This window comes from Salmo trutta, chromosome 30 (assembly GCF_901001165.1).
Source record: "Salmo trutta chromosome 30, fSalTru1.1, whole genome shotgun sequence".
Lineage (NCBI taxonomy): Eukaryota > Metazoa > Chordata > Actinopteri > Salmoniformes > Salmonidae > Salmo > Salmo trutta.
Genome location: NC_042986.1, coordinates 3579525 through 3604390, shown reverse-complemented (window position 1 = coordinate 3604390; position 24866 = coordinate 3579525). Strand labels below are relative to the sequence as shown.

Sequence of the window (24866 nt, the reverse complement as noted above, 5' to 3'; positions counted from 1 at the left end):
CTCATTCATTTTATACAAGAATTAGATGCAAACCCCATACTTGAAAAATTAACACATTCAGAGATATAGTTGTGTGTTTCCTGTCCTTCATGAGGTCACCAACTGAAACACACTCAACATAACTGTCCCTTAAGTGTCCACGGACCCTTCCCACATTCTCACAAGTGGACATATTGTTTAAAACTCCCATTTTGGGGATTTAGGAGTTTGGCCAAGTGAAATCCCTTGTTCTCTCTGTGGTCTCTCTCTCTGCATGACCAGGGGGAGAGACTCTCCGCAAGGAATCTATGGCCTGAGATAACAGAACCTGGGTGTAGGAGAGGGTGAGAGAGGGGGAAGCCACAATCTACACCCAGAAAGGGCCACGTCATGACAACGCTTACCTAGACACACTTGTCTAAATTGATGGGTCTTGTGAAAGAAATGCTATAAACCCCAGCCACATCCAGTGGTGGAAAAAGTTCTAAATTGTCATAATTGAGTAAATGTAAAGATACCTTAATAGAAAATGACTGAAGTAAAAGTCACCCAGTAAAATACTACTAGAGTAAAAGTCTAAAAGTATTTGGTTTTAAATATACTTAAATTAAGTACAATTACTTTTGATACTTATACTTTTTCTTTTGATACTTATCTCAAATTCCTTATTAAACCAGACGGCCCAATTTTTTTATTTTTTTATTGACAGATAGCCAGGGGCACACTCCAACACTCAGACATAATTTACAAACAAAGCATTTGTGTTTAATGAGTCTTCCAGATCAGATGCAGTAGGGATGACCAGGGATGTTCTCTTGATAAGTGTGTGAATTGGACCATTTTCCTGTCAAAATGTAACAAGTACCTTTGGGTGTCAGGGAAAATGAGTGAAAAGGACATTATTTTCTTTCGAAATGTAGTGAAGTAAAGTTGCCAAAAATATAAATAGTAAAGTAATTTACCCCCCCCCCAAAAGTACGTAAGTAGTACTTTAAAGTATTTTAACCTCTTACATCTAGATGTTCCGCGTGGCGCGAAATACAAACTCCTCTAAAATCCGAAAACTTCCATTTTTCAAACATATGACTATTTTACAGCTATTTAAAGACAAGACTCTCGTTAATCTAACCACACTGTCCGATTTCAAAAAGGCTTTACAGCGAAAGCAAAACATTAGATTATGTCAGCAGAGTACCCAGCCAGAAATAATCAGACACCCATTTTTCAAGCTAGCATATAATGTCACAAAAACCCAAATCACAGCTAAATGCAGCACTAACCTTTGATGATCTTCATCAGATGACACACCTAGGACATTATGTTATACAATACATGCATGTCTGTTCAATCAAGTTCATATTTATATCAAAAACCAGCTTTTTACATTAGCATGTGACGTTCAGAACTAGCATTCCCACCGAACACTTCCGGTGATTTTACTAAATTACTCACGATAAACGTTCACAAAAAGCATAACAATTATTTTAAGAATTATAGATACAGAACTCCTCTATGCACTCGATATGTCCGATTTTAAAATAGCTTTTCGGATGAAGCACATTTTGCAATATTCTAAGTACATAGCCCGGCATCACAGGGCAAGCTATTTAGACACCCAACCAGTTTAGCGTTCACCAAAATCACATTTCCTATAAGAAAAATGGTCTTACCTTGCCTGTTCTTCATCAGAATGCACTCCCAGGACTTCTACTTCAATAACAAATGTTGGTTTGGTCCCAAATAATCCATCGTTATGTTCCATCAACGACGTTTTGTTCGTGCGTTCTAGACACTATCCCAATGGTAAATCACGGTCGCGCGCATGGCGCAGAACGTGACAAAAAAATTCTAAATATTCCATTACCGTACTTCGAAGCATGTCAACCGCTGTTTAAAACCAATTTTTATGCAATTTATCTCGTAGAAAAGCGATAATATTCCGACCGGGAATCTGCATGTCTGTAAACTGAGGGAAAAACCGAAAGACGGGGGCGGGGCAGGTCACGAGCCTAAGCATTTCTCCACTGATAGACCACTTAGCTTTTGCTCTCGTGTGTTTCAGCCAGGGCTTTGAATTACGTCATTCCTGTTTTTCCCGGGCTCTGAGAGCCCATTGGAGACGTGGGAAGTGTCACGTAACAGCAGAGATCCCTTGTAATAGATAGAGAGAATCAACAAGGGCAACAAATGTTCAGACAGGGTACTTCCTGAACAGAAACTTCTCAGGTTTTTGCCTGCCATAGGAGTTCTGTTATACTCACAGACACCATTCAAACAGTTTTAGAAACTTTGGAGTGTTTTCTATCCAAAGCTAATAATTATATGCATATTCTAGTTTCTGGGCAGGACTAATAATCAGATTAAATCGGGTACGTTTTTTATCCAGCCGTGAAAATACTGCCCCCTAGCCATAAGAGGTTAACTGAAGTAGTTTACACCACTGCCAAAATGCCTTCACACCAGTACATTAGCTTACTCTATATACTGTTACACACGCATTTATCACATAGTATTCCATACATAAGTTAACCTGTCTGGGAACGTGGGACGCAAGCGTCCCAAACCTGGTACACCCTATCAACAGCAGGTGAAATATCAAGGGCGCCAAATTTGAAAACAATTATATGTCATAATTCAAATTTCTCAAACATACACCCTTTGAAAGATAAACATCTCCTTAATCTAACCACGTTGTCCGATTTCAAAAAGGCTTTACGGCGAAAGCATAAAGTTAGATTATGTTAGGACAATACATTGAAAATAGCTGTGTGTAATGTTTTGTCAATGCAAAGACAGGCGTTACCAAAAGCAGAAAACCAGCTAAAATTATGCACTAACCTTTGACAATCTTCATCAGATGACACTCCTAGGACATTATGTTAGACAATACATGCATTTTTTGTTCTATCAAGTTCATATTTATATCCAAAAACAGCGTTTTACTATGGCGTTGATGTTGAGGAAATATTTTCCCTCCAATACCGCCAGTCAATCAGCACAACAAATTAAATAATTACTATTCGAAAACATTGGTAAAATATTATATTGTCATTCAAAGAATTATAGATTAATATCTCTTGAACGCAACCGCATTACCAGATTTAAAAATAACTTTACTGGGAAATCACACTTTGCAATAATCTGAGTACTGCGCCCAGAAAAATAGGCTTTGCGATACAGACTAAGCGCAATGTTGGAGAGATCTAAAATCAAAAATACTATGTAAATAATCCCTTACCTTTGATTATCTTCATCATAAGGCACTTCCAGGAATCCCAGGTCCATAACAAATGTAGTTTTGTTCAAAAAAGCTCATAATTTATGTCCAAAAAGCTCCGTGTTGTTAGCGCGTCCTGTAGGCTACTCAAAAACATGAACGACGCCCGCCGGACTTGTCTTCATCAAAGAAGGAAAAAAAAATATTTACGTTCGTTCAAACATGTCAAACGTTGTATAGCATAAATCATTAAGGCCTTTTTCAATCAGAACTTCAATAATACTCAAGGCGGACGATTGCATTCTCTTTTAACCTCTCTAGGGTTTGTGGGACGAAATCGTCCCAACTACGTAACAGCCAGTGGAATCCTGTGGCGCGTTATTCAAATACCTTAGAAATGCTATTACTTCAATTTCTCAAACATATGACTATTTTACACCATTTTAAAGACAAGACTCTCGTTAATCTAACCACACTGTCCGATTTCAAAAAGGCTTTACAACGAAAGCAAAACATTAGATTATGTCAGCAGAGTACCCAGCCAGAAATAATCAGACACCCATTTTTCAAGCTAGCATATAATGTCACATAAACCCAAACCACAGCTAAATGCAGCACTAACCTTTGATGATCTTCATCAGATGACACTTCTAGGACATTATGTTATACAATACATGCATGTTTTGTTCAATCAAGTTCATATTTATATCAAAAACCAGCTTTTTACATTAGCATGTGACGTTCAGAACTAGCATACCCCCGCAAACTTCCGGTGAATTTACTAAATTACTCACGATAAACGTTCACAAAAAGCATAACAATTATTTTAAGAATTATAGATACAGAACTCCTCTATGCACTTGCTATGTCCGATTTTAAAATAGCTTTTCGGTGAAAGCACATTTTGCAATATTCTAAGTAGATAGCCCGGCATCACAGGGCTAGCTATTTACACACCCACCAAGTTTAGCCCTCACCAAAGTCAGATTTACTATAAGAAAAATGTTATTAACTTTGCTGTTCTTCATCAGAATGCACTCCCAGGACTTCTACTTCAATAACAAATGTTGGTTTGTCCCAAATAATCCATAGTTATATCCAAATAGCGGCGTTTTGTTCGTGCGTTCAAGACACTATCCGAAAGGGTAAATAAGGGTTACGCGCCCAACGCGTTTCGTGACAAAACATTTCTAAATATTTCATTACCGTACTTCGAAGCATGTCAACCGCTGTTTAAAATCAATTTTTATGCCATTTTTCTCGTAATAAAGCGATAATATTCCGACCGGGAATCTGTGCTTTAGTTCAAAGAGAGAGAAAGTAAAAACATGAGGTCGCCCCGTGCACGCGCCTCAGTCTGATGGTCCTCAGATCGACCACTTACCAAAGGCGCTAATGTTTTTCAGCCAGGGGCTGGAATTACATCATTCAGCTTTTTCCCGGGTTCTGAGAGCTTATGGGAGCCGTAGGAAGTGTCACGTTACAGCAAAGATCCTAAGTTTTCAATAAACAGAGCCAAGAAGCCCAAGGAATGGTCAGAGAGGGTACTTCCTGTACAGAATCTTCTCAGGTTTTTGCCTGCCATATGAGTTCTGTTATACTCACAGACACCATTCAAACAGTTTTAGAAACTTTTCTATCCAAAGCCAATAATTATATGCATATTCTACTTTCTGGGCAGTAGTAATAACCAGATTAAAATCGGGTACGTTTTTTATCCGGCCGTGTAAATACTGCCCCCTAGCCCTAACAGGTTAAAACGTATTGGAACGAGAGTACCCAAACATGCACTCGCACGCCAGAGTCGTATCGGCAATCCGCTTATGACCAACGTTCCAAGTCTCTTGTTCGGTCAGATTTCACAGTAAAAGACTCAAACCACTTTGTAAAGACTGGTGACATCTAGTGGATGGCGTAGGAAGTGCTCAATGATTAATACGTCCCTGTGTGTTTCAATGGCATAGGCTTAAAAGTAATTCAACACATCAGGTATCCACTTCCTGTCAGAATTTGTCTCAGGATTTTGACTGCCATATGAGTTCTGTTATACTTACAGACACCATTCAAACAGTTTTAGAAAATTCAGAGTGTTTTCTATCCAAATCTGTTAATAATATGCATATCCTAGCTTCTGAGTTGGTGTAGGAGGCAGTTAAAAATGGGCACATATTTTTTTCAAAATTCTCAATACTGCCCCCTATCCCCAACAGGTTTTAAGGCCATGAGTTGAAACCTGAGTGAGGTGCACATGTACAGTACATAATCAGTAACCAGCCAAATGGTTACTTGCAGAGTAGCAATATCAGAAAGTGTCAATATAAATAAAATAATATACAGTATGTACACAAACAATATAAATAACGATATCAGTGATAGACAAGGTAGTTGTATGCATACAATCAGGGATAAAGTGGCTGAGCAGCAGGATAAAAAAAAATTGTAGCAGCAACGTATGCGTCTGTATTAGGAAAGAGTCATTTGAATAGAGGCACTGCAGATAGTGCTGATGACTGGTCCGTCCGAACCACGCATGAACAAGGGAATCTATATTCGGATGGCCTGTTTCTGTCCTGCCCTTGACTTTGGTGCAGAACATGTAATGTCTATAGCTTTTTTGTTGCAAAACTCCCTGATCTTCTCAAAAAGGTAAGTTTGTCTAGCTGTGTCCAGTCCAAGTGGTGCTTGTACAGGCAGACCATCTTTGGGAGGAAGGATGTCAGCTTTGCGCAAACTTGTTCTTGTTTTGGTCACTGCAGTTATCACAATTCGGGTCTACATGTGTTTTCCCAACTCCGTAGTTGGTAAAGAAATGGTGCATGTAGTTGATGACTGCGCTGCTGCCTTTGCTGGATGACATGTCTTCATCAATCAAGTAGTTGACTTGTGGTATTCCTTCACAGCAGACACCAAACAAGCTGAGGAGTTAAAAAGTACACGGGTCCTGGCTGCATAGGGTCAGAAGGATAGTACACCTGCAAACAACAAAATAACATTAAGATAAATTACAATTTATTGTCTCACCCCTGTCAATCTGTCTTTACACAGCTCAGTGAAAGGTATTTGCCTGCCTCCATTTATATATACACTACCTTTCAAAAGTTTGGGGTCACTTAGAAATGTCCTTGTTTTTGAAAGAAAAGCACAATTTTGTTGTCCATTAAAATAACATTAAATTGATCAGAAATACAGTGTAGACATTGTTAATGTTGTAAATGACTATTGTAGCTGGAAACTGAAGATTTAAAAAAAAATACGGAATATCTACATAGGCGTACAGAGGCCCATTATCAGCAACCATCACACCTGTGTTCCAACGGCACGTTGTGTTAGCTAATCCACATTTATAATTTTAAAAGGCTAATTGATCATTAGAAAACCTTTTTGCAATTATGTTAGCACAGCGGAAAACTGTCGTGTTGATTAACCTGTCTGGGCTAGGGGGCAGAATTTTCACGGCCGGATAAAAAACGTACCCGATTTAAACTGGTTACTACTCTTTCCCAGAAATGAGAATATGCATATTATTAGTAGACTATCCAAAGGGTAAGGCGCGAGCGCATTTCGAGACAAAAAAAATCTAAATGTTCCTTTACCGTACTTAGAAGCATGTCAAACGCTGTTTAAAATCAATTTTTAAGGTATTTTTCTCGTAAAATAGCGATAATATTCCAACCGGACAATAGTGTTTTCATTCAGAGGAAAAGAAAAAACAGCATGTTCGCGGTACTGCACATACGCAGTCTCTTAGTCACCAGGCAGACCACTGACAAACTGAGCTACCATACTCTGCCCAGAGACAGGAGACGCCTCAATCCGCTTTCTGAAGGCTTTAGAGAGCCAATGGAAGCCTTAGAAAGTGCAACGTAACCCCAGAGATACTGTCATTTCGAAAGGGACTAGAAAGAAGAACTACAAATTGTCAGACAGGCCACTTCCTGCTTGGAATTTTCTCAGGTTTTTGCCTGCCATATGAGTTCTGTTATACTCACAGACACCATTCAAACAGTTTTAGAAATCCAATTGAAATTATTGCTTTTTTGAGGTTTTGTATTTCGCGCCACGCTCTTCCACTGGCTGTTGAATAGAGTGGGACGGTGACGTGCCACCTAGCCCATAGAAGTTAAAGAAGCAGTAAAACTGCTCTTCTTTAGTCTAGTTGAGTATCTGGAGCATCATCAATTGTGGGTTCGATTACAGGCTCAAAATGGCCAGAAACAAAGGCCTTTCTTCTGAAACTCATCAGTCTATTATTGTTCTGAGAAATGAAGGCTATTCCATGCGAGAAATTGAAGATCTCATACAATGCTGTGTACTACTCCCTTCACAGAACAGCGCAAACTGGCCCTAACCAGAATAGAAAGAGTGGGAGGCCCTGGTGCACAACTGAGCAAGAGGACAAGTACATTGGAGTGTCTAGTTTGAGAAACAGACGCCTCACAAGTCCTCAACTGGCAGCTTCATTTTCATTTATTTTATTTAACCTTTATTTAACTAGGCAAGTCAGTTAACCTTTCTGGCGCAGGCGTTCCGCTAGTAACCCACCTCAACAACATCCGGTGAAATTGCAGAGAGCGAAATTCAAATGACAGAAATAGTATTATTTAACATTCATGAAAATACAAGTGTCATACATCAAAATAAATCCAGCCACTGTGTCAGATTTCAAAAAGGCTTTACGGCGAAAGCACACCATGTGATTATCTGAGGACAGCGCCCCGCACACAAGCATTAAAAATATTTTTCAGCCTGGCAGGTGCGCCACGAAAGTCAGAAATGGCGATAAAATTAAATGCCTTACCTTTGAAGATCTTCTTCTGTTGGCACTCCAAAAGGTCCCAGCTACATCACAAATGGTCCTTTTGTTCGATAAAGTCCTTCTTTATATCCCCAAAAACTCAGTTTAGCTGGCGCGCTTCATTCAATAATCCACCGGTTTCCCTCCTTCAAAATGCATACAAAATGAATCCCAAACGTTACCAATAAACTTCTCCAAACAAGTCAAACAACGTTTATAATCAAACCTCAGGTACCCTAATACATAAATAAATGATACAATTTAACAATAAATAAACGATAAAATACATAAATAAACAATACATTTTTGGGGGGGGATGGTTTGTCCTCGGGTTTTCGCCTGCCATATCAGTTCTGTTATACTCAGACATTATTTTAACAGTTTTAGAAACTTTCGAGTGTTTTGTATCCAAATCTACCAATTATATGCATATCCTAGCTTCTGGGCCTGTGTAACAGGCAGTTTACTTTGGGCACGCTTTTCATCCAGATTTCAAAATTCTGCCCCCTAGCCCAAAGTTAAGAACAAATTCATATTTACAATGACAGCCTAAGAACCGTTCTTCCCCTGAACAGATTTTTAGCTTGTCAGCTCGGGGATTCGATCTAGCAACCTTTCGGTTACTGGCCCAACACTCTATCCACTAGGCTACCTGCCACCCCATTAAATAGTACCCACAAACACCAGTCTCAACGTCAACAGTGAAGAGGTGACTCTGGCCTTCTAGGCAGAGTTGCAAAGAAAAAGCCATATCTCAGACTGGCCAATAAAAAAACAAATTAAGGTGGGCAAAAGAACACAGTCACCGGACAGAGGAACTCTGTCTAGAAGGCTAGCATCCCGGAGTGGCCTTTTCACTGTTGACGTTGAGACTGGTGTTTTTGCCGGTACTATTTCAGGAAGCTGCCAGTTGAGGACTATTTATGATCTCCATTTTCCACCCCATGGCCAACTTCTCTCTTTTCCAACTTCTACATTCAACTTCCACACCCCATCCTCCAACATTTCCCCAAAACGCTGTCCTTACTTCATCCTATAATCTTACCTTACCTTTGCATCCCCACATCCACCATCAACCCTTTGGTTTTTAACCATCAACCCTTATTGATAAAATGATTCCTAATAATGAGCATGGTGCTTAACAGCCATGGTGCGCTGGATGATATCTGAAACATTTTCAAAAACTGTTTATGTACTGTAGTACTACTGAATACATGTTGACTCTTTGCCATCATCCCCTAATGGTCTTTATTCCCTACTCTCTCTCCCCCACTAGGAGCTGCTGAAGCGGACGCCCAAGAAGCACGCAGACTACCCTGCAGTGGAGGAGGCCCTGCAGGCCATGAAGGCAGTGTGCTCCAACATCAATGAGACCAAGAGGCAGATGGAGAAATTGGAGGCCCTGGAACAGCTGCAGTCGCACATCGAGGGCTGGGAGGTGAGGGATACTATCCTATTTTAGGATGCACCCTAAAGATCACCATTGATGGAGGGAGGTAGAGCGGATGGGGATGGGAGTGAGGGCAGCTCGAAGGTGAGAAAAGGGGGGAGAGAAGTGTACCATAAAGATGAGAGGCGATAGAAGGGTGAGAGGGACATGGAAGGTGAAAAGAGAGAAAGGGGGAAGGAGGTGTAATATAAAATGAGAAGGATGAGAGAGAGAGGGGTGGGAGGTGAAGAGAAAGATTGAGAGGTCTGAGATAAAGATGGATGAGAGTCAGATGAAGATGGATTGAGAGAGAGAGAAAAGGGCAAGGTTCTCCTTTTATATAGAAATGGGACATGTGACCTGAAAGGGATGGAAAAGGGAAGCTCTGAGTTTGGAGATTTGTCATTGGATTTTCCCACTCTCTTTCTAGCTTGATCTCTCACACACGTATACTACACACACACACACACACACACACACACACACACACACACACACACACACACACACACACTGTCCACCTCATTGACCCCATCCCCACTCTGTTACGGCTGTGGCGAAAAAGCTTTGGCCAGTTTTCGAGAGTCCACTGAGCACCATTTCATTTTCTGTGACGGTAAAACGCTCCTCCAGCCTTCCAAATCACCAGCGTGCACAGTGCATGGATAGGGCTTGGGAGTGGAATGGGGTGCCCAGTGCGTTTTTCACACATCCCTCACCCTCCACAACAGAGCCCTTGTCTCCTGACTCCCCATGGCCCCCGAGAGGACAATCCACTCGCTCAAGAGCCAAGGGAAGGCCAACAGGCACCCTGCCCAATGTCACGATGTCATTGCGGTCCCTTCCACAGATCAATGTGTTGTGTTGCTATAGGAATGTGACTGTCGTTTTTTTTCTCCAATGTCTCTAGTTCAATTCTACCTACTGACGTGGGGGCAGTTGGACATCTGTGTTTGGGATTGGTTCTCTCATATCACTTTGCATTGACCCCTAGCAGTATTAGGATGAATGAGTAATGGGACATAGAGTTGCCGTCTACTCTCTTCCGGATCACAGTCCATTCTCATGAAAGGCTCTGCCCTTCCTTGCTCCCTTTAAGCATTCCATCTTTAGCCCATTAGTCCTACTTTCTCCACTCCCCCACGTTCCAGTTTAATGAACTCTCCACTCATAATTGGAATGTAGTAGTGTGGAATCAAGGCCCAGGCGCATTACCGTTGCCTTGATAGACAGACAGCCCCCACTATCCCTCCTTCCCTCCATCCACCACCTGGCTTTCTGCAGTTAAACATGGAATTGGATTGATCGGGCGAAACCTTATCTGTCTGCTAGGCTGGTTGGAATCCATCTGACCTGAAATGGCACCCTTTTCTCTTTTTTGTGCACTATTCCCTATATCAGGGGTACTCAGATACTATTTGAGAAGGTCCTGTTGCACAAATTTCCTACATGGCAAAGGTCCGGATGGATAATGTAATTTATCATCGTAGTAACAAACCCCCACCTCGCAACCCACGCGACCCGAAACTGTTCACACACCTCTTGTTGGTGGAGAGAACATTGAGCATTTTTAAAGATAATTTCCCACAATTCTGCACATTTTCCTTTGGGAAGAGATTGTTTTTGCTTTTTTAAAGCTCATTTCCTGCAGTTCTACGTATTCTTCCATGTCTTATGTTTGTTTATTTGATACCAGGGGTCGAAGCCCAACCAAGTAAAAAATAAATAAATACATTTTGTAACCTGCTGTCCATATTGACCCCATTCTGGGTACAGATCTGGTACGCCAGTTGAGTATGGGGGCCCTATATAGTGCACTACTTTCAACCAGGGCCCTTAGGGTGCCATTTCGGACGCACCCCCATACATAATTAACGTCACAGCTAAAATCCCATAGGTCAACCTTTGAAAATCCCTTTAGCTTTCTTGTTTACATTTTGTGGTAGTGTATAACCCTGAAATACTGCCTTACAAATGTCACATCTAATGACTAAATTGTTATGAATTGACCTAAAGTTTAACCATGTTGTCAAAAAGGTTAATTGGCCACATACCGAGTCATGAATGCTTTTAGCACATACTGGATGATGTTATCCAGCTTCTAAAGCTACAAAGCTAATCAGAGAGACTTTAATATGTAGCCTGAATGATAATGAATTATGAAACAAGTTGAATCTCTCAATTGAGAACTTATGAGTGACTTAAAGAAGGACAAGTGATATAGCCTGGTATTCAGGCGCGCCTGAAATGCGGTTTGAGAGACACGCCAAGCAAACAGTTTTTCCCGTTTAGTTTGACAAGACTCCTTGTTGGTCCGTTTTCAGCCGTTCAACTTTGACATTGAAAGGCCACCAAGGTTTTGTTTCCTGTGAAAAAGTGAGACTTTGGTTTATGTTTTCCATAATAACAGTGTTTTTCGCACTTAACGTTTTCACACATATCAACAAACGGGAGTGATCATTCTGCTGTGGTCCCTGCAGCGTACGCTCAAACCGGTGTGATTAGAATGCTTATTTAGAACGTCCAGCTTCGATTGACGCAACAGTCAGCATTGGAGCTGGCCACACAGTTTTTTCACAAAAACATTTTTCACAAACACAGTCCTTACAAAGTTATGTCCTGAATGTGACCAGTTTATTTTTGGATGCAATGTTCAGACATTCACAGAAGTAACGACAGCATACACAATCGTCAGAACCGGAAAATGTAGGCTACATTGGTCCTAGTGCTAACTGAGGAAAGGTTGACGTAACACAAGCCGTCATATTTAGATAACTCTCAGCTGACAGAAACCACAATATGAATTAACTAATAGCAATTACTATTTATAATTCGTCACATTACGGGTGAGCTCACCATTGATCGAAATAATTGAGTAAAAAACTTTCTAGAAAACAAAAGTAATCCGACGATGGGCTAGTTTGTGTGCGCCTCCATGTTTTGTTTTTTGTGTCAACCAAAGATAATAAGAGGAGACTAGATGAGTTTGGTCTGTTTGCAGTGTGCATGTTAATAAAGGAGGTGTGTCACCTACGATCATTCCCTTCCCTTCATTCACTTCCGGAAGTTTACACAAAAGATGAGTGAACCATTCCTTCCCCTCATTATAACAGAATGCATTATATAATGTCAACAAACATAGCGCCACACATAGCTGGCAAATAGCATAGCATTAGCTCATTATAATCAGTACAACCTTCAGAAAAGTATTTTACACACACCATAGGTGTCCAATACAATCTATGCAAGAATCAGAAGGCATTATTTGTCACCAGTACTTGAAAACATGAATAAAACTGTAAATACATTATGCTCCATGCATTCAGTTGAAGTCGGAAGTTTACATACACCTTAGCCAAACACATTTAAACTCAGTTTTTCACAATTCCTAACATTTAATCCCAGTAAAAATTCCCTGTCTTAGGTCAGTTTGGATCACCACTTTATTTTAAGAATGTGAAATATCAGAATACTAGTAGAGAGAATGATTTATTTCAGCTTTTATTTCTTTCATCACATTCCCAGTGGGTCAGAAATGTACATACACTCAATTAGTATTTGGTAGCATTGCCTTTAAATTGTTTAACTTGGGTCAAACATTTCCGGTAGCCTTCCACAAGCTTCCCACAATAAGTTGGGTTAATTTTGGCCCATTTCTCCTGACAGAGCTGGTGTAACTGAGTCAGGTTTGTAGGCCTCCTTGCTCGCACATGCTTTTTCAGTTCTGCCCACAAACTTTCTATAGGTTTGAGGTCAGGGCTATGTGATGGCCACTCAAATACCTTGACTTTGTTGTCCTTAAGCCATTTTGCCACAACTTTGGAAGTATGCCTGGGGTCATTGTCCATTTGGAAGACCCATTTGCGACCAAGCTTTAACTTCCTGACTGATGTCTTGAGATGTTGCTTCAATATATCCACATAATTGTCCTTCCTCATGATGCCATCTATGTTGTGAAGTGCACCAGTCCCTCCTGCAGCAAAGCACCCCCACAACATGATGCTGCCACCCCCGTGCTTCCGGGTTGGGATGGTGTTCTTCAGCTTGCAAGCATCCCCCTTTTTCCTCCTAACATAACGATGGTCATTATGGCCAAACAGTTCTATTTTTGTTTCATCAGACCAGAGGACATTTCTCCAAAAAGTATGATCTTTGCCCCCATGTTCAGTTGGAAATCGTAGTCTGGCTTTTTGTATGGCGGTTTTGGAGCAGTGGCTTCTTCCTTGCTGAGCGGCCTTTCAGGTTATGTCGATATAGGACTCATTTTACTGCGGATATAGCTACTCTTGTACCTATGTCCTCCAGCATCTTCACAAGGTCCTTTGTTGTTGTTCTGGGATTGATTTGCACTTTTCGCACCAAAGTACGTTCATCTCTAGGAGACAGAACGTGTCTCCTTCCTGAGCGGTATGACGGCTGCGTGGTCCCATGGTGTTTATACTTGCTTACTATTCTTTGTACAGATGAACGTGGTACCTTCAGGCGTTTGTAAATTGTTCCCAAGGATGAACCAGACTTGTGGAGGTCTACAATTTATTTTCTGAGGTCTTGGCTGATTTTATTTTTATTTGTATTTTCATGATGTCAAGGAAAGATGCACTGAGTTTGAAGGTAGGCCTTGAAATACATCCACAGGTACACTTCCAATTGACTCAAATGATGTCAATTAGCCTATCAGAAGCTTCTAAAGCCATGGCATCAAATGTAAAACATTTCCAGGCTGTTTAAAGGCACAGTCAACTTAGTGTATGTAAACTTCTGACCCACTGGAATTGGGATACAGTGAATTATAAGTGAAATAATCTGTCTGTAAACAATTGTTGGAAAAATTACTTGTGTCATGCACAAAGTAGATCTCCTATTCGACTTGTCAAAACTATAGTTTGTTAACAAGAAATTTGTGGAGTGGTTGAAAAATGAATTTTAATGACTCCAACCTAAGTGTATGTAAACTTCCGACTTCAACTGTACATACATGCATGCATGCATACAGTACCAGTCAAAAGTTTGACACACCTACTCATTCCAGGTTTTTCTATATTTTGGCATTTTTCTACATCAAAACTATGGAATTACACACATGGAATCATGTAGTAACCAAAAATATTTATATTTGAGATTCTTCAAAGTAGCCACCCATTGCCTTGATGACAGCTTTGTACACTGTTGGCAGTCACCTGGAATGCTTTTCAATTAACAGGTGTGCCTTGTTAAGTTAATTTGTGGAATTTATTCCTTCTTAATACGTTTGAGCCAATCAGTTGTGTTGTGACAAGGTAGGGGTGGTATCCAGAAGATGGCCCTATTTGGTAAAAGACAAAGTCCATATTATGGCAAGAACAGCTCAAATAAGCAAAGAGAAATGACAGTCCATCATTACTTTAAGACATGAAGGTCAGTCAATCAAGAACTTTGATAGTTTGAGAGACTGCACTTGAAGAAACTATCAAGTGCTATGATGAAGCTGGCTCTCATGAGGACCCCCACAGGAAAGGAAGACCCAGAGTTACCTCTGCTGCAGAGGATAAGTTCATTAGAGTTCTCTGCACCTCAGATTGCAGCCCAAATAAATGCGTCACAGAGTTCAAGTAACCGACACATCTCAACATCAATTGTTCTGAGGAGACTGCGTGAATCAGGCCTTCATGGTCGAATTGCTGCAAAGAAACCACTACTAAAGGACATCAATGAGAAGAAGAGACTTGCGTGCGCCAAGAAACACGAGCAATGGACATTAGACCGTGGAAATCTGTCCTTTGGTCTGATGAGTCTAAATTTGAGATTTTTGGTTCCAACCACCAATGTCTTTGTGACACGCAGAGTAGGTGAACGGATGATTTCTGCATGTGTGGTTTCCACAGTGAAGCATGGAAGAGGCGAGTCCAGGCTCTGTCGCAGCCGGCCGTGACCGGGAGACACATGGGAAGGCGCACAATTGGCACAGCGCCGTCCGGGTTAGGGGAGGGTTTGGCCGGAAGGGATGTTCTTGTCCCATTGCGCACTAGTGACTCCTGTGGCGGGTCGGGCACATTGTACGCTGACACGGTCGCTAGGTGTACGGTGTTCCCTCCGCCACATTGGTGCGGCTGGCTTCCGGATTAAGCGAGCATTGTGTCAAGAAGCAGTGCGGCTTGGCTGGGTTGTGTTTCGGATGACACACGGCTCTCGGAATTCGCCAATCCCGAGTCCATACTGGAGTTGCAGCGACGGGACAAGACTGTTGCTACAAATTGAGCTAAATTGAGCTAAATTCCTTCTATGCTCGCTTCGAGACCAGCAACTCTGAACCATACATGAGAGCACAAGCTGTTCTTGATGACCGTGTGATCTCACTCTTCGTAGCCGATGTGATTAAGATCTTTTTAAACAGGTTAACATTTCCATAAGGATTACGTACTCAGAGCATGTGCTGACTATCTGGCAAGTATCTTCACTGACATTTTCAACCTCTCCCTGACTCAGTCTGTAATACTTACATGTTTCAAGCACACCACCATAGTCCCTGTATCCAAGAACGCCAAGGTAACCTGTCTAAATCACTATCACCCTGTAGCACTCACATCTAAAGCCATGAAATGCTTTGAAAGGCTGTTGATGGCTCACATCGGTACAGACACCCTGGACCCACTCTAATTCGCATACCGCCCCCAAAAAATCTGCAGATGACGCCAACTCTATTGCACTCCACACTGCCCTCTCCCACCTGGACAAGAGGAACACCTATGTGAGAATGCTGTTCATTGACTACAGCTCTTCGTTCAACACCATAGTGCCTTCCAAGCTCATCCCTAAGCTCAGGAACCTTTGGACTGAACACCTCCCTCTGCAACTGGATCTTGGACTTCCTGAGGGTAGGCAACAACACATCCGCCGCACTGACCCTCCAACACAGGGCCCCCTCAGGTGCTCGCTTAGACCCCTCCTGTACTCCCTGTTCACCCATGGCTACGTGGCCGCTCATGACTTCAACACCATCATTAAGTTTGCTGGCTACACAACAGTGGTAGACCTGATCTCCGACGACGATGAGAGGTCAGTGGCGGACAATGTCTCTTTCAGCGTCAGTAAGACAAAGTAGCTGATCGTGGACTACAGGAAACGGAGGGCCGAGCAAGCCCCCATCCATATCGAAGGGTCTTTAGTGAAGTGGGTCAAGAGCTTCAAGTTTCTCGGTGTCTCCATCACTAAGGAATTAACATGGTCCACACACACCAACACAGTTGTGAAAAAGGCATGACAAAAGATTTGGCATAGGACCTCTGATCCTCAAAGTTCTACAGCTGCATCGTTGAGAGCATCTTGACTGGCTGCATCACCGTTTGGTATGGCAACTGCTTGGCATCTTACCACAAGGCACTACAGAGGGTAGTTTCTACGGCCCAGTACATCACTGGGGCCGAGCTTCCTGCCATCCAGGACCTCTATACCAGGCGGTGTCAGACGATGTTGAAAAACTCCAGTCACCCAAGTCAAACTGTTCCATCTGCTACTGCACGGCAAGCGGTTCCGATGCACCAAATCTGTAACTAACACGACCCTGAACAGCTTCTACCCCCAAGCCATACTGTAAGACTGCTAAATAGTTAACCAAATAGCTAGCCTATCTGTATTGACCATTTTTGCACTAACTCTTTTGATTAATCACATACGCTGCTGCTAATGTTTATCATCTATCTTGTTGCCTAGTCACTTTACCCCTACCTATATGTACATATCTACCTCAATTACTTTGTACCACTGCACATCGACTCGGTTCTGGTAACCCGTGTATATAGCCAAGTTAACGTTACTCACATTGTGTATTTATTCCTTGTGTTTATTATTTTAAAATGTTCCTCTGCATTGTTGGGAAGGGCCCATAAGTAAGCATTTCACTTACGAAGCATGTGACAAATACGATTTGATTTGAGAGATTATGACAGGCACCAGTGATCTAATTGCCACCCTCTCTTGACTGTCTGTCCCCAGGGCACCAATCTGATTGACATCTGTACCGAGCTGCTTCTCCACGGCAACCTGCTGAAGATCTCCGCCGGCAACATCCAGGAGAGAGTCTTCTTCCTGTTTGACAACCTCCTGGTCTACTGCAAGAGGAAGTCCAGGTGAGATTGGGTTGGAAGGGAAGGAGTGACGGAGTCATGCACCTCAGGAAAGTGGCAGGAATGTGTTTTCATTCATTGACGAGAAGTCACCATAGAAAGAAGCCAGACATGGAAAAACTGAGTAAATCGCCAAATCCTGTTTGTGTAGTGTGTACCAAGCTCATTTTATATGCAAACAAAACAAGTCAACCTAACGTGTGTGTGTGTGTGTGTACTTACGCCTGTGTGTGCTTGAGCACTGTATAATTGTTGTTTTTTCAAAGTTCCCAACACATTGTTTCTGAGCAGGAATAACACATTTTCACAATTTTATGTTCAATTTCGTAGGGTAACTGGGAAGAAATCCATAAAGAGGACCAAGTCCATCAGTGGCCCCCTGTACGTGTTCAGGGGAAGAATCAACACAGAGGTGATGGAAGTGGAAAACGTTGAGGATGGAACAGGTTCGTGCCAGCCCCCACCAGTCATCAGTTCATATAGGAGCATCCATCCATCCCTCTTTTCATTCATCCATCCATCCAGCCATTTTCTTTCTTTCTAGATTAGCTGGTAGAGTAGATTATACAAAACTAATGAGTGTTTACAGTTTGGGTGTGGCAATAAAATCTCACATAGGTTTTTCATGTTTGAACTGCTTACTAACGGTCAGGTGACTATATGAATCTGCGGTCTGCACATTGGTTCAGAGCATTTCACACCTTTGAACTACTGGGATGCATGCTGTTGCAAGAACTGGAACTTACCAATTTACAACACTGTTTTGCTCGTGTGGTTTATTGCACACCAGCCTGTTTTTTTCAGGTCTTGTGTTCAAATAGTAGTTAAAATCGTTCAAATACTTTAGATGCGCTTAATCGAGCTCGCCTGGGGCAATATAACCAATGAAGTAGCCCCTAAAATGCTAATCCCACCGTTCTTGCACTCCAGACAGGCTCAAGGAAATGTTCAAAGTATTTGAACGATTTCAAGTACTCTTTGAACCCAGGTCTGGTTGTTTTCTGTGAGTGGATGTATAGTTGTAGCTGTAGGCCTTAGGGGTATGAATCCACTTCTTCTTGGGTTCATATGCCTCTTCTCTGTGCCCCACAGGCTATTTGCTGCCTGTCGCTTCGTACTTTCAGAGGAAACCACAAAGGAAAACATGTTCTCTCTCTGCATGTTTCTCAGAGAGACCGTATAACCTGATAGTGAGGCCAAGGTCACGTATCCTCTTTACACTGCCATCTTAGCTTGTCTAAGGTTGATAATGTGTTGATTAGTAGCATTGTAGAAGCCCAATGAATCACCCTTGAAATAACTGCACTTCTACACCATTCCATTGATTAGTTTCAGAGTAATAAGAACAAGACCGATTGAAGATTTTTGTTCTTCAACTAAATATTACAACATTGACATGCACTTACAACTACAGCTAGACAACATGTAAACAAACATATCCATATGTTAACAAAGCGAAGGCCAGTTCCTCGTTCGCGCAAGGATACCTTTTTCACATCAATTTATGTGACCTTTTACACTAATGCAACTCCATTACCCCAACCCATTAATTATGCACTAGTTACCTGGAGCCAAATAGCTGGTAAAATTGAGAGAATTTTGTAGCAGTACTTACAGAATAATGGATATTTCAACTCCAAGGTGTTTCAAAGATAGGTGACGCTTGAGAGTGGTGTGGCCAGGCAGGCTGTATTGCCCTCCAAGTTTGTTACAACTGAGGTCAACACAAGTTCATTAACACTGCATCTTTTATCACCAAGTAAAAAAGGTAGTACAGTATTGATATCAATGTCAATCAACAGAATTGCGGTTAAAAAATGTAATAAAGGTTATTTCAAGAAGAGGAGTCATGTGGGGTGTGTACTGTACCATGGTCCCTTACTTGTTATGTACCTCTTTTCTCAGCTGACTACCACAGCAACAACTACACAGTGACCAACGGCTGGAAGATCCACAACACGGCCAAGAACAAGTGGTTCGTCTGCATGGCCAAGAACACAGAGGATAAGCAGAAGTGGCTCGACGCCATCTTGAGGGAACGAGAGCAGAGAGAGAGTGAGTAGAATGAAAAGAGGGATGTCACTCACACTCCTTCTCTCCCACCTCCATGGAGTGTGTGAAAGAGTGCTATCATGTTTTCTGGTTGTGCTGGCTGACCTCCTCGACTGATACAGTATCTCAGCAATGCTACGCTACGGGTTGCTAACACAATAATGGTTCAGATAAAAAAATGGTTAGCGTTGCAAGAGGGAACAAAATAATTCCTCCTGTCTGTTGTGAGAGCTCCAATTGTAGCACGCAGGCATCACTAGGACTGTTGTGCTATGCTTATGGTATGTGGATTATGATACAGTATGTCTTTCTACCCAGAGTCTCTCTAGCCAGCTAGCTAGCTTTTGTTTCATAGATAGTCTTAAGATCATGACGTGATGACCTAAACTGTGTTGCCAAATGTATGCAGGTGAACACAGCCTGGTGTTTAACATTCAAAGAAAAGAGCCAGTCGCCTCGTATGATGCAGTACGAGACCCATGTTTTCTAATCAACACCCCCGAGAGAGAGCGCTTTATCGAGCAGTTAATTCACAAACAAACTTGATGTGCAAAAAAAAAAACGGACTATTCGATCCAAGCCAGAGCCCGAAAAAGAGCAGTAGCAGCAGCTTTGCCAGAAACCGTAACGCACCGAGCGTGCCAATAAAGCTTGAAAGGCTTTTACAGGATTCTGTGGCTGTAGGCATGCCTGGTGACACCTGATAGCGTTGGAGACAGAAATCACAACAGCTTTCCCCAAACTGCATGCATATGGCAATGACTCAACTTAAACAGCCAAGGGTTTTGAACAAATAACCACACCTGGTTCTAGCTGTGTACAACAAAGCTTGAATATTTCAAATGTAGCGAAGGAGCCTTCCGCATGGACTTGAGTGAGCGGTCACAGCAGAAGTCATGGTATCAGCACCTGATCCTGTGGCTAAAGTCGAGAAGTGGAGCTTTCCAGAGTACAAAGGGACATTCTGGGTATCCGGTTACGTTAGGCGGAAATTGACCTGAGGCTAATAGATACCAGATCAGTCACAGTGCAGCCAACCCCAAAGCCCCCCCCCCCTCCCTGAACCCCCGGCCTAGCCCACATCTGGAAGGTTTGACCATGGCCATTAGATCCACGGCACATCCCTTTCATCCCTGTTTTACTATTGATACCTGACCCATTGTTGGATTCCAATTCTCCCAGCACACCTCTTTAAAAGGGCACTGACTTCAGTTGGACGTTTTGGTTGTGGCCCCTTTAAATACTCCCAAGACCGATCAATTTGTTGTGGCCCTGGCAGCTGGATGGGTCTGGGATCATCTTATCAAAGTTTTTGTGGAGGTTGAGGAAAAATGAGTGGGCTAGCATGTTAGCCGGTTAGTCTGTGCCTGTGCGAGTGGGAAGAGGGGTCCTCTCGTCAGGCACTGACAGCTGGGGCAGCAGCCCAGGATTGGGGCCCCCTGCACCAGGACCAGACCCCAGTCTGTCCAATGGCACTCTTTGTTTGAGTCTACTCCGGCTGCTGTCAAGTGTAATCCAACCCCACCTCCATCAGCGGCACCCAGCTCTGGCACACCCGCAAATTGAGTTGGAATTGTCAGAGTCCCATGGTTTAGCAGGACAGAGGAGTTTAGCCAATCAGAGAGCCTGATGATGGAGCTCCAAAGTTCAGAGAGCCCAACCGTGTAGTTTAGCAGCTCAGAGAGCCCCACGTTAGAGTTGAGAACAGAGCTAGTTTTATCTACAGTATATGGTTTAGTAGCTCTGTGAGCATGGTCGACCTTCAAAGGCTCAACATCAACTGTTGTTTTGAATTATCTCTACATATTTTTCATAATTTAACATTATTTCTCATCTCAGTTGTGTTGCAGCTTGGTGAACATAACTGCTGCTCTACACCAAAGATATAAACACTCAGTGGCGTCACAGTACATTAGCAGGCGAGTGTCAATACAGTACATTGTTCGAGACCTGAACAGATTAACATCTGGATTTTCAGATGTTAGGAGGTGGCATACGCCCCTGTACCGTGTCAGACTCCCCAAGAAGGAGGTGGCATACACCCCTGTACCGTGTCAGACTCCCCAACAAGGCCCTCCAGGCAGGGGCATTGCATCTTCTGACAGCCCCGTGACAGCCTCTCCCCCTTGGGGTCTGAAACGTGTAGAAGTCAGAGGGCTGACTGGAGGAAATGATGGTGTCCCTCAGGGTTAGGTGTTGGGCCTTCTTGTTTTTTTGGCAATGTGAGAAAAAAGCTGCTGTGACTGCTGCAGCCCCACTGTGCAAGTCATGGGAATCAGCATGGCTTGTTATGCAGTGAGAGGAGGGATGCAGTCTTTCTCTCCTTCACTCTCTTAACACACAGGGATTTATCTTTACCCCTATATTTTCTCCCCTTCCTTTCCTGCGTCTGAAAACGAATTTCACAGTTGGGTTAGACAAATATTGATAGCAGTTTCTAACACCTTAGGCTTTCGATAATAACCCGTCTCATGAACTTCATATGCAAAATGCTTTGGTGTCTGACCCCTTGAGTTTTTCTGTGTTGGTAACAGGTCTGAAGCTAGGGATGGAGCGGGATGCCTACGTTATGATTGCCAAGAAAGGCGAGAAGCTCTACCATATGATGATGACCAAGAGCCGGCACCTGATCAAGGACCGGCGCCGAAAGCTGACTACCGTGCCCAAGTGCTTCATGGGAAAGTGAGTTCTTTCCCACTGAATAATTAACTGATGAGGGAGGTGTCTGGGAATTGTTTTTCTCCCTGTGTTGGGAGCCAAGCACTTTGTCTTCGGAGGCGACGGTTCCCAACAAATACAGAAAGAGCTTCATTAGAGAAGAGACCTTCCCTTTAACTGCCAGAGCATCATTTGGAAGACCCTCCCCTCAAGGTGTGTCTGTGAATTACCATGAACACACACGCTACAGGAATCATACATTTACCCTGCTTTCACAGTTAGACGCACAAAGACACACACCCACACACACACACTTTGGCATGAACACACATGTGGGGATCACACTTTTAGTCTGCTTCCACAGCAGGGAACACACGCACACATACACACATACAAACATTGCATGAACACACATATACAGTGGCAAGAAAAAGTATGGGAACCCTTTCTGCATAAATTGGTCATAAAATTTGATATGGTTTTCATCTAAGTCACAACAATAGACAAACACAGTCTGCTTAAACTAATAACACACAAACAAGAATGTTTTCATGTCTTTATTGAAAACACTAATGTAAACATTCACAGTGTAGGGTGGAAAAACTATGTGAACCCTTGGATTTAATAACTGGTTGACCCTCCTTTGGCAGCAATAACCTCAACCAAACGTTTTCTGTAGTTGCGGATCAGACCTGTACAACGGTCAGGAGGACGTTTGGATCATTCCTCTTTACAAAACTGTTTCAGTTCAGCAATATTCTTGGGATGTCTGGTGTGAACCACTCTCGGTCATGCCACAGCATCTCAATCGGGTTGAAGTCAGGACTTTGACTGGGCCACTCGAGAAGGCTTCTGTTGAAGCCATTCTGTTATTGATTTACTTCTGCGTTTTGGGTCGTTGTCCTGTTGCATCACCCAACTTCTGTTGAGCTTCAATTGGCGGACAGGTAGCCTTACATTCTCCTGCAAAATGTCTTGATAAACTTGGGAATTCATTTTTCCGTCGATGATAGCAATCTGTTCAGGCCCTGAGGCAGCAAAGCAGCTCCAGACCATGATGCTCCCTCCACCATACTTTACAGTTGGAATGAGGTTTTGATGTTGGTGTGCTGTGCCTGTTTTTCTCCACACATAGTGTTGTGTGTTCCTCCCAAACAACTCTACTTTAGTTTAATTTGTCCACATAATATTTTGACAGTAGCTCTGTGGAACATCCAGGTGCTCTTTTGCGAACTTCAGACGTGCAGAATGTTTTTTTTGTTGTTGACAGCATTGGCTTCTTCCGTGGCGTCCTCCCATGAACACCATTCTTGTTAAGTGTTTCATGAATCGTAGACTCATCAACAGAGATGTTACCATGTTCCAGAGATTTCTGTAAGTCTTTAGCTGACACTCTAGGATTCTTCTTAATGCAGCCAAAAAATCTGTGTGTGCGTTAATGACTGTAGGTGTGTGTGTGTCTGCCGGAGGGTGGGTGGGCGTTCTCGTCCATCTCCATGGCTGTTTTGGAAAAGCCATCCATATAAACACGAGGGGCTTTTTCAGCACTCTTCCCTCCTGTCAGCAAGTCTCCCTCCCTCCCTGCATCCTTCCCTTCCAGTTTTCGTTGAACGCAACCTCTCTGTATTACTGATGTCATTATAAATGAGCATAGCTCACTTCAGGAGATGACACTGGTCACTAAGTGTTATTGGATTAAATGAATCTGGTACAGAATGCCAATTTGACGGTGCCATTTATCTTCGTAGCTCCCTAATTCCACAATTTTTCAACATCGTATTTAGGCAGTTGATCGTGTTTGGTTCTTCTTTTAGCCTTCCTCTTTCTCAGCCAATTTCCTAATGCAGGTTTCTTTGCTCACATTGGTGCCTGTATTGCATCTTGGGTTTGGCAATGCACCAGGACAGTATTCATTGGCACGAAATGGAAGAGAACAGGCCCAAACATGGAAGGATTACCTTAATTCTTATGTTATTGTCCAATAAGAAACACTTTAGTTTTATGTTACAAACATTTTTCTATGTATTGCTATGTTGTGCACTAATGAATAGGACCCAGATCTTGTGTATGCTGGATGTGGTTTTCACAAGATTAATTAATTTGACAGATTAGTATCTTGCACAATAGAAACAACATTTGCAATATCAAGTTCCTTGTTCAAGACGATGCAAGCCTCATGTTGACTCAGATATAGTATATCCAATAGCTAACTTAGATGACATTGTAGCATGCTGTGCAGAATGTCCGATACAGACACGTGTTCATATGCATGCACGCACACATACAGTACACACACACACACACACACACACACACTGAGATAATCCCTTAACTTTATTGTACATTTACATTTTACATTGTACACACACACACACACACACAAATTACACATTTAGCCTGCTTTGGCAGGACTGCTCATGAACGCTCGCTCGTTCGTTCAAAGATACACATTTGGCATGAACGCATGCAGAGGAATCGTACACAAGCACACTCGCACGTTTTGCATGAACACACACACAGGAATCACACATTTAGACTGCGTTCTCAGCAATGCTCACTCACACGCACATTCAAACACTCGCTCACATTCACTGTTCGTCGTTCAATGGGAAATTGAGTTTGCTCAGTGGAGTGGAA

At 42.5% G+C, this 24866-nt stretch overlaps 1 protein-coding gene across 2 annotated transcripts in view; it reads left to right on the top strand.

Moving 5' to 3' along the window:
* The window catches only part of LOC115168965 (phosphatidylinositol 3,4,5-trisphosphate-dependent Rac exchanger 1 protein-like), a 139886-nt gene that overhangs the window by 43314 nt on the left and 71706 nt on the right, over positions 1-24866 (top strand). For both annotated transcript variants that reach the window (XM_029724538.1, XM_029724539.1), the window contains 5 exons: positions 9268-9429; positions 17389-17522; positions 17850-17965; positions 19425-19574; positions 22106-22253. In XM_029724538.1, the coding sequence (XP_029580398.1) occupies positions 9268-9429; positions 17389-17522; positions 17850-17965; positions 19425-19574; positions 22106-22253 (710 nt within the window). The remainder of the gene's footprint in view (positions 1-9267; positions 9430-17388; positions 17523-17849; positions 17966-19424; positions 19575-22105; positions 22254-24866) is intronic.